The sequence below is a fragment of the Nelusetta ayraudi genome, unplaced genomic scaffold, assembly GCF_046127955.1.
Source record: "Nelusetta ayraudi isolate G7.1 ecotype Tasmania unplaced genomic scaffold, CSIRO-AGI_Nayr_v1 ptg000006l, whole genome shotgun sequence".
Lineage (NCBI taxonomy): Eukaryota > Metazoa > Chordata > Actinopteri > Tetraodontiformes > Monacanthidae > Nelusetta > Nelusetta ayraudi.
This window is the reverse complement of record NW_027466056.1, coordinates 5194614-5206978: the sequence shown is the minus strand read 5'-3', so window position 1 is coordinate 5206978 and position 12365 is coordinate 5194614. Positions and strand designations below refer to the sequence as shown.

Here is a 12365-nt window from a genome sequence, read left to right as displayed (position 1 = left end):
ACAAACAACAACAACAACAACAACAACAACAACAACAACAACAACAACATAAAGTACAAACGCTCAATTAAAAATGGCACAAAGACGCCTCACATACAAAGGCTGGCGCAGCTGTTGCACCTTATGACAGAAGGCGTTGTTGGTTCACATTTAAATGGACCCTTCATAAATACACAGGTCCACAACCTTAGCGAGCTGTGAATTAATTATTTCAAGCTCAGTCGTAAAGGCAGGAAGGATAGATTTAATCTTTTTGACAGGCGCTCATTGGTCAAATTACCATGTCTCGCAAGTATTGCCTTATACAGTGTTCATTTAAACTTTCTCCACAGCCAAATAGTCCCTGTCTCTGATGTATTGGATGGCTGCTGCAATTATCCTGATTGCGAAGAAACCCAAAGTTATGGCCTTGGCTTTAAAGTTTCACATGTCCCCAGATCCATCCTCTAATGGACTCTAATGGCCCTCGGGGTTTGACGAACGTCCCTCAGATTTCTCTGCACCAGAATCGTCAGGAGGGGTTGGCAGTGATAGCAGGATACGGGGGCAAAATATCATAAATCAACGCGTCAAAGGGTCCCAGATGGAGCCACGTTGCAAAGCTGAAGCAAGACACGCACACTGAATACAAATCTTGAGGCCTAATCGTGTTTTGGTTGAAACCCCCCCCCCAAAGCAAAACATTGATGCAAACCCAGATGACCCCAACAGCAGTAAAGAGGCGAGACCACATTTGTGCATAAAGTTTTATTTCTCCTTGAAAATAAGTGTTCCTCACATTGAACCACTAACATATCTCACGTGATTTTAAGATAAATGAGCTACACGCTGACACCGACGTTCACTTCGTACAACGCAACAAGGCATTCGCATTGTCTGTATAAGCAGTAAAAACAAGTGTGTGTGTGTGTGTATGTGTGTGTGTGTGTGTGTGTGTGTGTGTGTGTGCACCATAATGACTTTTGATTGACTCGCTCGACCGGCCGCTGTCTCTTTGGGTGAGATTGATTGTACTTCCAGTGCGACAGTACAAACACAGCTTTTTTTTTTTCTTCTAAAATCTGTCAACATTTGGGATCTTCTGGATGAATTTCCCCAAAAGGTGCACTTTCATTTTTTATTAAGACATTCATTCAGCTTCATCATTCATCCGTAGATAGGCGGGGCTAGCATCACAGGCTAGCTTTGACAACATTTTACATACTAAGGTGATTAGTCTCGCACTGTCCCAGAGGGAGGGGGGGGATGGCGGGGGGGGGGGGGGGTGCGTGTCCGGGACTGAACAAGCCGTCCCCTGCCTGGGTGTCACGGCTTTGGTGTCGCCGCTGCGTTCCACTCCGTCTGTCGATGGCTTTTTTTGGAGGGGGTTAGGAGGGTGGGGTGGGAGAGGGGAGGGGCGGGCAGGGGAGGGATGGGGGGTGTTTGGCACCATGCTGCCTTGAGGAAAAAAAAACCCTGAAAAGTTGTAAAATCCGGAGGGCGGCTAAGGTTTAAGTTAAATGTTCTCTTCTACTTTGTCTTTTGTTGTTCTTTTTCCTTCGCTGCCTACATTTCTCGGAATGCGACTCACAGCGGCCCCACCCTTAAGAGGGCGGGGGCTAGTCCGGCAGGGTGATTACTCTTTTTCGTGTCCAACCAGTGTCACTTTCACCAAAAAAAAAAAAAAATCATAATTTTTTTGTGATGCGCTTCCATCACCCCGCCACCGGGTGGCACCAACGGGGGCTGCCGCTGCTGCTGCTGCTACTACTACTACTACTGGACGCTGCAGGCAGGGCAGCAGGCCTCTCGGCGGTCGGGCAGCGGGCAGAAGTCCATCTGCCGCACAATCTCGGCGAACAGCTCGTCCACCATGGTCTTGCTCTTGGCCGACGTCTCCATGAAGGGGCAGCCCCAGTCCTCGGCCAGTGCCTGGCCCTCGCTCGGGGACACCTCCCTCTCATCCTCCAGGTCCACCTTGTTCCCCACCAGCACCACCGGCACCTGCTGGTACCTGTCGACAAGGAGGAATTTCAATATAAAACGTGTTTGAGTTATTTGACACTTTCATCATTTGCTACAGAATTCCATGTGTGTTCATACGTAGTTTTGATGCCTTCAGTGAAAAACCGCAATGTCAATAGTCATGAGAATGAAAAAAAAGCAGACATTAAATTCATTGGGTGTGTCAAAACTTTTGATTAGTAGTGCATAAATACGATGTGTCAACAACAAATTCCACCAGCTTGGCTGTGTGGTCGTTAAAAGGATCGGAATCAGAAAAAGAAACGGGTGGGTGGGCGGCCGGCCGGTTTCCTCCGCTCCACAGGGGGGCGACGTTTTGTTTTTTCCGAGAGGCTCCTGTCGTCAGTGCAGGGGAGGGGAACTAAATTGGGAGGGAACGCCGCGGTGGCCTACATACGGTATCTGTTAGAGGCTGAAACGATAAAGGGTTCTCCAAGCACGAGAGGAAAAGAAAAGGGATAAACACTTTCAGTCGCAGCCTCCCCGGAGGTTGAAGAAATAAAAAATAAAATAAAACAAAATAAACGAGTGGCTGTTTTTCGATGCTCTATTTATTCCCAGATACATTATACATGGCCATCTAATGCCGGCACTTACAGGAATTCCTGCTGGAAGTCGTTAGCGCACCACTCTGGGTGTCTCAGCAGATCAAACGCTCTTCTTCTTCTTCTTCTTCTCTCCCCCCCCCCCCCACACTTTCGACCAGCTTGTGGCTGAGGCCTCCGCCTCCGTCTGAGCCATCAAGACGAGAGCTGACCAGACAGAGGGGAGGGTGGGACGAGGGCCGGAGGGGGTGAGGGGATTGAGGGGGCTGGTAATGGTAAAGGTTATTGAATAATTTAATAAAGCTAATGTGCGGCTCTCACATGAGCGCCGGCCGTCTTTTTCAACTGCTGTTTACTTCTTAATGTTGAGTTCTCGTTTGTCCCGGCCGCCACTTCTTTGACGGGCGAAAACCGTCACTCGGAATCGCTGCTGACTGGGATTTTCAGTCGACGACGCATGTTGAATCACTTGGACATTGGTGGGTTTCGCTCCTATTCTGGGAAACGTTTAATCGTGTTTGTTCCTGTTATTTTTTTTCTCTCCGCTCAGCGAAGCAACTGAGGCTGTTTACAATTACAAGGAAAATGCTGCCTGATGCAAACATCCCACAGACGATGGATCTCTGCGCTTTGGAACTATTAGCTCTGGTTTTATTGGTTGAGCATTCCTGTAAATTGTTTCTTTTGGGACAGGTGACGGGCAAAAGTCTCAGCTGGTAAAACCTGCGATTACAAAAACATCCTTCCTGAACGGCATTTGGTCGGTCACAAAGTGACTGGACCGATCAGAACCCTGAAAAGGAGAAGGAGGCGGGAGCTACGACTAGGAATGCAGGGTTTAGGGGTCAATGAGTTCCTTCTGCTGCCCCCAAGTGGCCAGACGGTTAATGCAAAACGTCATGCTGCATTGATCCATCCATCCATTGCTTTTTTTTCTCACCGCTTCCACTTTCACTTCTGTTCACAGGGGTTGTGGGAGCCAATCCCAGCCGGGCTGGGGGGCGGGGCTACACCCTGGCCGAGTCAGCAGTTCAGCACAGGGGCTCAAACACACGGAGAAAAACCACGGGAGATAACCGCCAGCAAACTCACGTTGTAAACTTGCGGTGTGGCCGAGAAACTACTCCTTATTCAAAAACAAAAAAACAAAAAAACAAACAAACAAATAAATAAGCGCTAATATTAGCGACTCTGTCCAGCAACAGCTCCAGTCAGGGAGCCTGGCCGGCGTAATGGCAGAGCTGAGCAGCTAACGGCTAATAGCCTCGGCCATCGCTCATCCACTAAGTGCAAGCTGGACCCCTCCCACACTCAGCTTATTGATCCGCCGCTGCCATTGAGAAAATGGGCTCTTATCTGCAAATTGGTGGCGGGCGGATTGGCAGGCCTGCAGCTCGAGTGTCCTCGGCGCCCACCGCAGGGCATGGACACACCCAGAGACTTCCAAGAGAGGTGTCAGCAAAATTTGTTTGTTGCTTTTTCCCCCTCTATCTCCGCCGACACTTTTCAACGCTGTCAAGAAAGTCTTGAGTCCTTCGAAAGGCTCAAATGCCAAAGCTTCGCCCCCGCAGCTTGACATTTGCGTGGCGCAACTCAACACAACGCCACGAAAGTCGAGTCAACGCTGACCTCAGCAGGGCAGAAAGCACCCGGCGGTGGCCGGGGTGTGAAGTGTGAACTGGGGGTTGGGGGGGTGGGCTGCGGGGATGCAGCCTCCAGACAAATGGCATCTGACAGCCTCGCAGGAGAAACTCTATATATATCTTCAAAAAGCTCCTCCAGGGGCCAAGCAGCTCGCCTTCAGACTGGAGAAAGACTTTTTTTTAGGGAAAAGATACAGTTGATATTGTATGCATTAGGGATGCACCAATGCCACTGTTTTACAGTACGAGTACTTGCATTTCAGTACTCACCAATACTGATACCGTGTACTTATAAGGCCTAATAATAAGGCCATTACACATGATAGAATTACTTGGATTTTTGTTTTCCACAAATGTTATTTGAACAACATTCCTCAGCATGTTTTTCTAGAACACGAATCCACTGTTCATTGCAGTACAAGCAACAATTGAACAAAATTGTCATATACATACACATACAACTGGTATCGTTGGTGTCGTTGATGTTCTCGACGTGTATTTTATGAGTACGAGTAGAGTGCTCAACCTCGGTATCGTACAGATACCTGATAGTGGTATCAGTATCGGTGCATCCTTTATAAGTATATAAGAAAACAGAGAAAATAGTCAAATTAACTTGCTATTATACTATGTCACTCAGCGATGGGGGGGAAACACTGAGAGTCATTATCTATCATTACACTCAGAACTTTGTGTCTGGGTAGCGATGTTTAGTTTTTTCAGGCTTTATGGGCAGAGTTTGCTGTTTCCTGCCGTGCTCGCTCAACAATGTGATGCTCTTCTGGCAGGTTTGTGGAAGAAAACGGTGCAAAAATGTGTCACTTCTCACAGTTTAGCTGGAGGCTGCAAACAGAGGGTTAAATAAGCCATATTCTGGTGATCCAGAGGTTTTTTTTTCTTTTCTTTCTTTTGTAAATTACTTTTGTGAATTAGTTCACTAAAAGGGACCTTTTAAACTGCACAGGGCACAAAAAGCAACAATCCATAAACGCAATCAGCAACATTTTTAAAGCGTTTTAATGCGTTCCTGCGCGACACGTAGGCACAACCCAAGGGCCTTTCGCAGAGTCGACATTCAGCTTCGGCTCGTCTTAAAACGCGCACAGCCTGTTTTCCCACGAAGAGATAATTACCGAGCGGGACGGGAACGTTACCAGACTCACTCGTGTTTGTTTTTTGCTTTTATGGCCGCGGTTTCGGCAGAAGGTTCCCAACAGAAGACGAATCCTTTCCTTTCCTTTCCTTTCCTGGCACCAGGCGGCAGACAAACGAGGTTAGCGGCTGAGCGAGGAGCCAGATGTTTATCTCAGGAGTGAGGCGGGACGGGGACGGAGGGCGTCTGAGAGCAGGGTCAATACGTTTGTACTCAACAGGCGCACGCAAAACACACACACACACACACACACACACACACACACACACACACACACACAGTGTGCTGTGAGTGAAGATGAGAGATGTTGTTGAAGTTAGGTTTGCAAACCAGCTTCACGCCGAGTTTCAGAATCGAAGAATTTGAGTCACTTCCTGAATGGCTCAGCTGATGCCTCGCTGCCACATGTTGCGCAGGGAGAAACAAAAAATGGTCTAAAAAAAAAGAAGAGAGGCCCACTGATTGGTCCTGAAGGTGGAAGAAAAAAAAAAACACGTGGTCATCCACAGGTTGGAAGGCTCCGCCCCATAATGGATACTCATTAAGAACTTCTGCTTAGGCGTGTTGAGGGCCAATAAAAGCCGGCTGCTTGGCATTTGGCTCAGCTGTGAGGGTTGTGGGGGCGGGAGGTTGGCGGTGGAGGGGGGGGATTCACGTCAGTGCTCCGGGGGGGGAAAAACAAACACAAGAGCACAACAACCACACATAAAACGCCGCACACCGGGAGGTGTAAAAAAAACGCAGAGTTCACATTTTCCACCAGCTCCCCAGGCCTTATAACGACGACAACGCTGCGCTAAATAAGCTAATGGCTAACTTGGCTCTCGTGCCATGTTTTTTTTCAGTTTTTTTTTCACTCACGAGGCCCCGCGGCTCTCACAAAACAGGTCTGCGAGGAATCTCCCACGTCAAAGCCTCCTTCCTTCCCTTTCACCCGCTCAATGCATCTGCAGCTCATTTAGCGGCACATTCAGCACGACGCCCGGGTCGAAGAAAGTGTCTTGGCCTCCGAGTGAGCACGAGGAAGAGGTGCCCCGGCGGGCCCCCGCGGTGGAGGAAGACGGAGGAATACAGCAAAAGAAGGCAGCAAAAAACACATTCCAGCGACAGACAGGCGCAGGGAGCGCCTGTGCGGCAGATGCAGGATGTCGTTTGCAGTTTTTTCTTCTTCTTCTTCTTCCTGCCTTTAAAAACAACAAGCATAATAAACGGGCTGAGAACTCGGTTTCCTCGGCGTCCCCCAGGGGTGAACGAGTGGCGGATAGATGGAGAGTTTTTTTGTTTGTCAAACTGAAAAGATGCTGCAAATTTCTGTCACTCAACGTTGTGCATCGCTCCTCCCCACGGGTAGGGGGAGCTACAGGCACGGCCCAGACCGCGGCCTACGCTTACAGGAGCTTGGCTAGGCCAAGTTGCATGCTGCTCAAAGCTATCCTAGCCGTGACAAAACTGCTGACTGACAGCAAGCTGAGAGAATTGGAAATTGAAGGAATTATTCTTTACGCTACTGTGGTGGAATCCATCGAGAAAAATCTAAATTTCCACACGTTTGCCCGACCTTTGCTATTGATCAGTTCCCGCTGAGGCAACAAAAGGACTGAAAACCATCAGCACACTTCACTCTTGCCGAAACCCCAAGCACCTTGTGCGTTTTTACATAAAGCGATAGCACCGCTATCAACTAGAGACCCCAAAATTTGCATTCTCACGTAAAGGTCCAGAGTGGAATATTTGGCCCGGTTTAAGATTTTTATATTGGTAAAAGGTTAATATATTGCCCATAAATACAATAACAAAAGTGCATACTCGCAGCACCCACAGAACAGTTGTTCTGTGGGTGCTTATTTATATATAAGAATATATACATAGCAAGGGTCTTGCTCCCATTAGCTGCCATTTTGCACCGCAATATTTCTAAGGAAACCTGGTGTGGACAATCCAGCACCGCCTGACAGTGCGTTTTGTATTTAGGGTGAACTCAGGCGTCCTCAAATAAACCAACAAAGAACAAAGTGGACAAGGTGTCCAGGTTTGTGTGTGCAGGCCACTGTAGTTCACTGGCATGCTCGGGAAAGGGAGGGTGACAGGGTGAGCACTGCAATCTACAATGTAACCACTTCTTCTTAAAAAACTCCAAATATTACACACTTCACCTTCAAAACCATGCCATATGAACCCGAGGGGGTCAGGAAGTCGCTTTGTACCTTCACCAAAGTCCTCCCCTGAGATGCCCAGTTTGGGTCTCCCCACCCTGTTCCCACTCAGTGGTGCGTGATGCTTGCCTCCTGCTATTAGACACAGCATCAGCACAGCGTAAAAAGAAAAAAACGCACTGCTGAGACGCTTTGAACAAGCTTCCCGCCCACCCACCACCCGCCCCACCGGAGGAAACACAACAATAAATCTTCACATGCGAGCCAGGAGATGATTAGATTGTGCGCAGGGTCTACACCCAGATGTTGTTTTGCACTGATAGTGGCTAACATGGGGTCTTTTTTTCTTGGTAGCTGGGTCGGCAAAACGCTTCAGTTCTGGGTGTTTTTCAAGCTTTGATGTTCAGTCGCCCCCAGAGGACACAGAAGATGAAAAAAGCAATCAAATGCTATTAAAGCGCATATTTAATTGATTTCCTTTTAAAAAAAATTACTTAAAAATAAAGCTGTTCAGATATTTCTTGGTTGGTTTGCTGCAGTGCTTGTTTCACTGTGCAAATGCCACTGGAAATGCGCTCAAACCACAAGGGGGCTGAGGATGCCACATTCTGTGATAAATAAATATTTATTTTTTGTTTATTTTCTAAGGGAATGCAGAAAAAGAATGATTCCCCAGAGCTAGTTGTGAGTCAGCAGTTTTGTAGCGACTGGGCTAGCCGTTTAGCCCCTATTCAAAGCTTCCTTTAGCTTCTAGCGAGGCTAGGCTAACTACCCTCGGACGTACATGGATCCACACTGGAGAGTTTGATAACAACCATTATCATCAATATGCAATCGCGGTGTCGTGATATCAGGGCCTTCAGCCGCGACGCAAGTAAACTCACCTAGCAGGCAGCATTTAGCTCGCCGCTTTATGCGAATCCCTAATGGAGGCCTGATGTCTTCCCTAGCTTCCAAACTGAAACAATCCCATTAAAGCTGCGGTGACGGAGTAGACGCTACATCCTCCATGTGGCGCGCGTCCGTTGCTGCGGGCTCAGCAAGAAGTTTGCGAGAGAAGGAAAACTTGCTAATGGAAACCAGGAGCTCCGATCGCGCCTTAGACGTGTTTTAAATGAGCAGATAAATCTGTCCCCCAATCTAGTGTTATAGTTAAGACCGCACCAACCGAGACCATGGCATTATCAAGACTAGGGAGTATTGAGATCGATACTAGACCAAGACATTACATTTCAAAGAAAAATCACAACATGACAGAAAAAAAAAATGACCAGTATCTTTTCTTAAATTCAAGTTTGCTTCTAAATTGAACAGCAACATCCCTTTTCAGCAAGGTATATTTGAATAATTTTCTTTAACATTTTGCTTCTTTGCCAACTATTTTTAACCATTTTCCAAAAAAAAAACAAAACCCTTCCTTTTTCGTCTTCAAAAGTGGGCCATTGTCAAAAAATAAATTAACTAGGAATAAGGGAGTTTGTCACTCTGGGTGTCAGAAACAGAGCGTAAAACAGCAGCAGCTGGATTATTTTCCGTTATTATCTGTCATTGCAGTGTTGGAGTCTCGACCATTCTTGATCAAAAATCCCGCCCAGTCCAAGACTGAGACAGAGACCCTTAAAAAGTGGTCTTGAGACCAAGACCAATCTCCAGTGCTGTAACACTATCCCAATCGCAGGGGTCAATTTTCATAGTTTTGAGTTTGGTTGACCTTGGGAAGTGATCGCAAGGACCAGGAGTCCTCGCCTTATTTTTGGAGAATTTTTTATTTTTTATTTTTTTGTTACAGAAGACAATCTGTACTTCAAACCCACAGCAGTGTGAAATAAAATAATCAAATATTTATAAGGTGTACACTAGAGGACGGCTGCTGCTGCTGCTGCTGCTGCTGCTGCTGCTGCAGTGGAGGCAGCTGCACAGGGTGGCGGCCGACTCCAGGAAAGCGGCGCACTTTCATCTATTGCGACACTTAGCCCCCCCCACCCCCCTGTTTACCCCCCCCCCCCCCCTTTTTTTGACGTCTGCGGCCACGAGGCCGCCCGCCGCCGCGCTCGGCACTGCACCAAATTACGGCATTCAATTTTAAATTATGAATTGTTTATTACACAATGTGCAGTTTGCCGCCACCGCCGCCCTGGCCTCATTCTTAAGTACACCGCTTTCACGCTGCTTCAGTGAAGTTGCACAAAAAAAAACAAAAAAAAAACGAGTTGCGACAATGACGAAGTGGCGCCTTAGCTCGCAGAAAAGGACGCAATGACAAGCGAGCAAGTTGAAAAAGGGGAAGTAGTTTAATAAATAAATCAGGGTTCAGCTGAGTTTAGCGTCGCGGCCGAGTGCTTCCAGCTGCAACCCTGAGCTAAATGGAATGGAATCCTGATGAGCGTCGACGTCCCGCCGCGCATCGTGGCGGCCACATGGCGCCTACTTATGCCGTCGCGAATTCTTCACCCGATAACTGTGAAACAATTTAACAGTTTCCCGGATTGTTCGAGATTTTCCAACGTCCACTTTCGGCTCGCAGTAGCACAAACGGGAGGCGAAAATCAGCGTTGTCAACCTAAAATGACACAGCAGGAAGCACAGGATTTGATTGGCTGTCTTGTTTTGGTGGACTCTGTCAATTGTGTTGCTGACGACATTAGCGCTATCACCAAGGTAAACCTCGTGGTGGGGCATTGCGGCCTCCAAATATTTGATTCGATTTTCGAAACGCCAACGTGAGTTGATAGTTGAAGTAAATTCAACTTCAAATTTTGCGTACAATCAACGTCTCACTTTGAGCATTTCTTTTTTTTGCATTTCTAGCAGCATTTCAATCTTTAGCAATAGTGAACACAATAAAACACACTCAGCCAATGCCTATTTTTTTTTTTTTTTTTTTTTGAACACTCAACATTCAAATGATGTCATGAGAGATGAATCATTGCGGCTAACGCTTTTTGTTTAAAAATTTTTTTGGTCAGCCTCCATTGCTAATTGAACCCTTACGGGACTCGTTGGGAGCATCTGCAGCTTCGTCAATCACATGGTCCGTATCCAAAAAGCCCCAGATGTGTCCCCGAGACGAAGGGTGGTGGTGGGGAATCACAGCGTTCCTCCAGGAGATTTTCTGGTGAGTGATGGACTGAGCCGATCAAAGGGGTGCACGGAGTGGGAGGGGGGGGTTTAGTCATGTGTGAGAGAACATAGCTGGCGGATGGGTTCAACGGGTTTGATGCGAGACAGGTGAGCCGCAGACGGGGAGCAGGAGGAGAACCGAGGTGCTGACATCAGTTGAATGATGATAATTTGGGCGAATGTTTGAGAATTTTGATGGTCCAAGGGGAAGGGGATCACCCCATCGAAATAGGTGTCTGATGTCTCTCTCTCTCTCTCTCTCTCTCTCTCTCTCTCTCTCTCTCTCAATACACACACACACACACATATATATGGGGGTCCCCAATTAACCCATGAGACCCCCTGAAAGCCTCAAAGCAAAACTTTAAGGGGATCTCATATTTTTTCACAACGCTACAAAAAAATGGATTTGTCTCACTAATGGTCCCTAAAATGTCCTTAAGATCACCCCGTCTAATATTAAAAATGTTTGAAATATTATTCACAAGAGGGGAAAAGGGACCGGGTTGACACCTCGCAGAACAAGGCATAAAATGTAATGCTATTAGATTTGATGGAAAAAAAAGAAAGAAACAAAGACACAAAGTTGCATACACAAAATATTGTTATTGTTATGGTTATTATAGGCCTCCTGTATGTAAAGGAAATTGATTTGGTATTCAGTAACAACCAGGCGGATGGGGACCCCCCCGAAAATTGATGGTATGGTATTCCGCACACTGGGCCCAACGTTTTGATAAGTCACCCCTGCTGTCATACACCAACAAGGGAAAACAAACAAACAAACAAACAAAAACAAAAACACCACCACCCTGGCAGCTCACCGCTTGACCCGGATGATCTGGTCCCGCATGGGCTTGATGTCCTGGAAGCTCTGCTGGTTGACCAGGCTGTAGACCAGGATGAAGCCCTGGCCGTTCCGGATGTACAGGTCCCGCATGGAGGCGAACTGCTCGGTGCCGGCCGTGTCCAGGATCTCCAGCACGGACGGGGACGAGTCCACCTCGATCTCCTTGCGGTAGAAGTCCTCGATGGTGGGGTCGTACTTCTCGATGAAGGTGCCGGTAACGAACTGCACGGTCAGCGCCGACTTGCCCACGCCGCCGCTGCCCAGCACCACCACCTTGTACTCCCGCATGGCGCGCCCCGCGGTGGACTCCGATCACGGCATGCAGGGGGAATAGGGGGATAGGGATGGAGGGATGGAGGGCTGGGCTAGACTGGAGCGGCGGAAGGATCGGGGCGCATCCCCCGCGGGCGGTGCTAGCCGGAGCCCGGCGCGGTACAAAGAGAAGCGGGATGCAGGAGCATGAAGCTCCGGCAAAGAGGAAGAGGAGGAGGATGGAGGGATGGAGGGAGGGAGGGGTGGAGAAAAAAAAAAATCCTCTAGTGGAATATTCCCACGCTATCTCGCAGGGACGCCGTTCCGGGGGCATCCATAATGCAATAAGGCGTCGGCGTGGTAAAAATAAGATGGGCTATTATTAGACCCGGCGAGGCTGCACATCTTTTATCATGTGGAGGAGGAAGAGGAGACGGTGGTGGTGGCGGAGGAGGAGGAGAAGAAGAAGGAGAAAAAGGGGAAGGGGTAAAAAAAAAAAAAAAAAAAAATCTAGCGCCACATCCCCGTTGCACGGCGGCGGGGTTGAGCCGAGTTAAAGGCAAAGAGGCTGTTTATCCTGCGAGAAGACAGAGGCGAGTTGCTGGGAATCCACGCCTCCACCTCCCCTCCTACTCCTCCCTCCTC

The 12365-nt window shown here is 48.1% G+C and overlaps 2 protein-coding genes across 2 annotated transcripts in view; both read right to left on the bottom strand.

The window, feature by feature from the left end:
• LOC142882256 (NADH-ubiquinone oxidoreductase 75 kDa subunit, mitochondrial-like) overlaps positions 1–12365 on the bottom strand; it is a 100543-nt gene that overhangs the window by 42640 nt on the left and 45538 nt on the right. The window lies entirely within an intron of this gene.
• On the bottom strand, positions 729–12297 carry LOC142882149 (ras-related protein Rap-2a-like). The gene is made up of 2 exons (XM_076016717.1): positions 11443–12297; positions 729–1993 (listed from the first exon to the last, which is right to left on the bottom strand). Exons 1-2 carry the CDS (start codon positions 11754–11756, stop codon positions 1756–1758), a joined length of 552 nt encoding a protein of 183 aa, XP_075872832.1. The 5' UTR covers positions 11757–12297; the 3' UTR covers positions 729–1755.

What these genes read in the sequence shown, in the direction of transcription:
- LOC142882149 (XM_076016717.1), bottom strand. Translation starts at nt 11,756, where the DNA reads ATGCGGGAGTACAAGGTGGTGGTGCTGGGCAGCGGCGGCGTGGGCAAG. An exon ending in CAGATCATCCGGGTCAAGCG is followed by an intron (nt 1,994 to 11,442) that starts GTGAGCTGCCAG and finishes CCTTGTCGACAG; the next exon opens with GTACCAGCAGGTGCCGGTGG.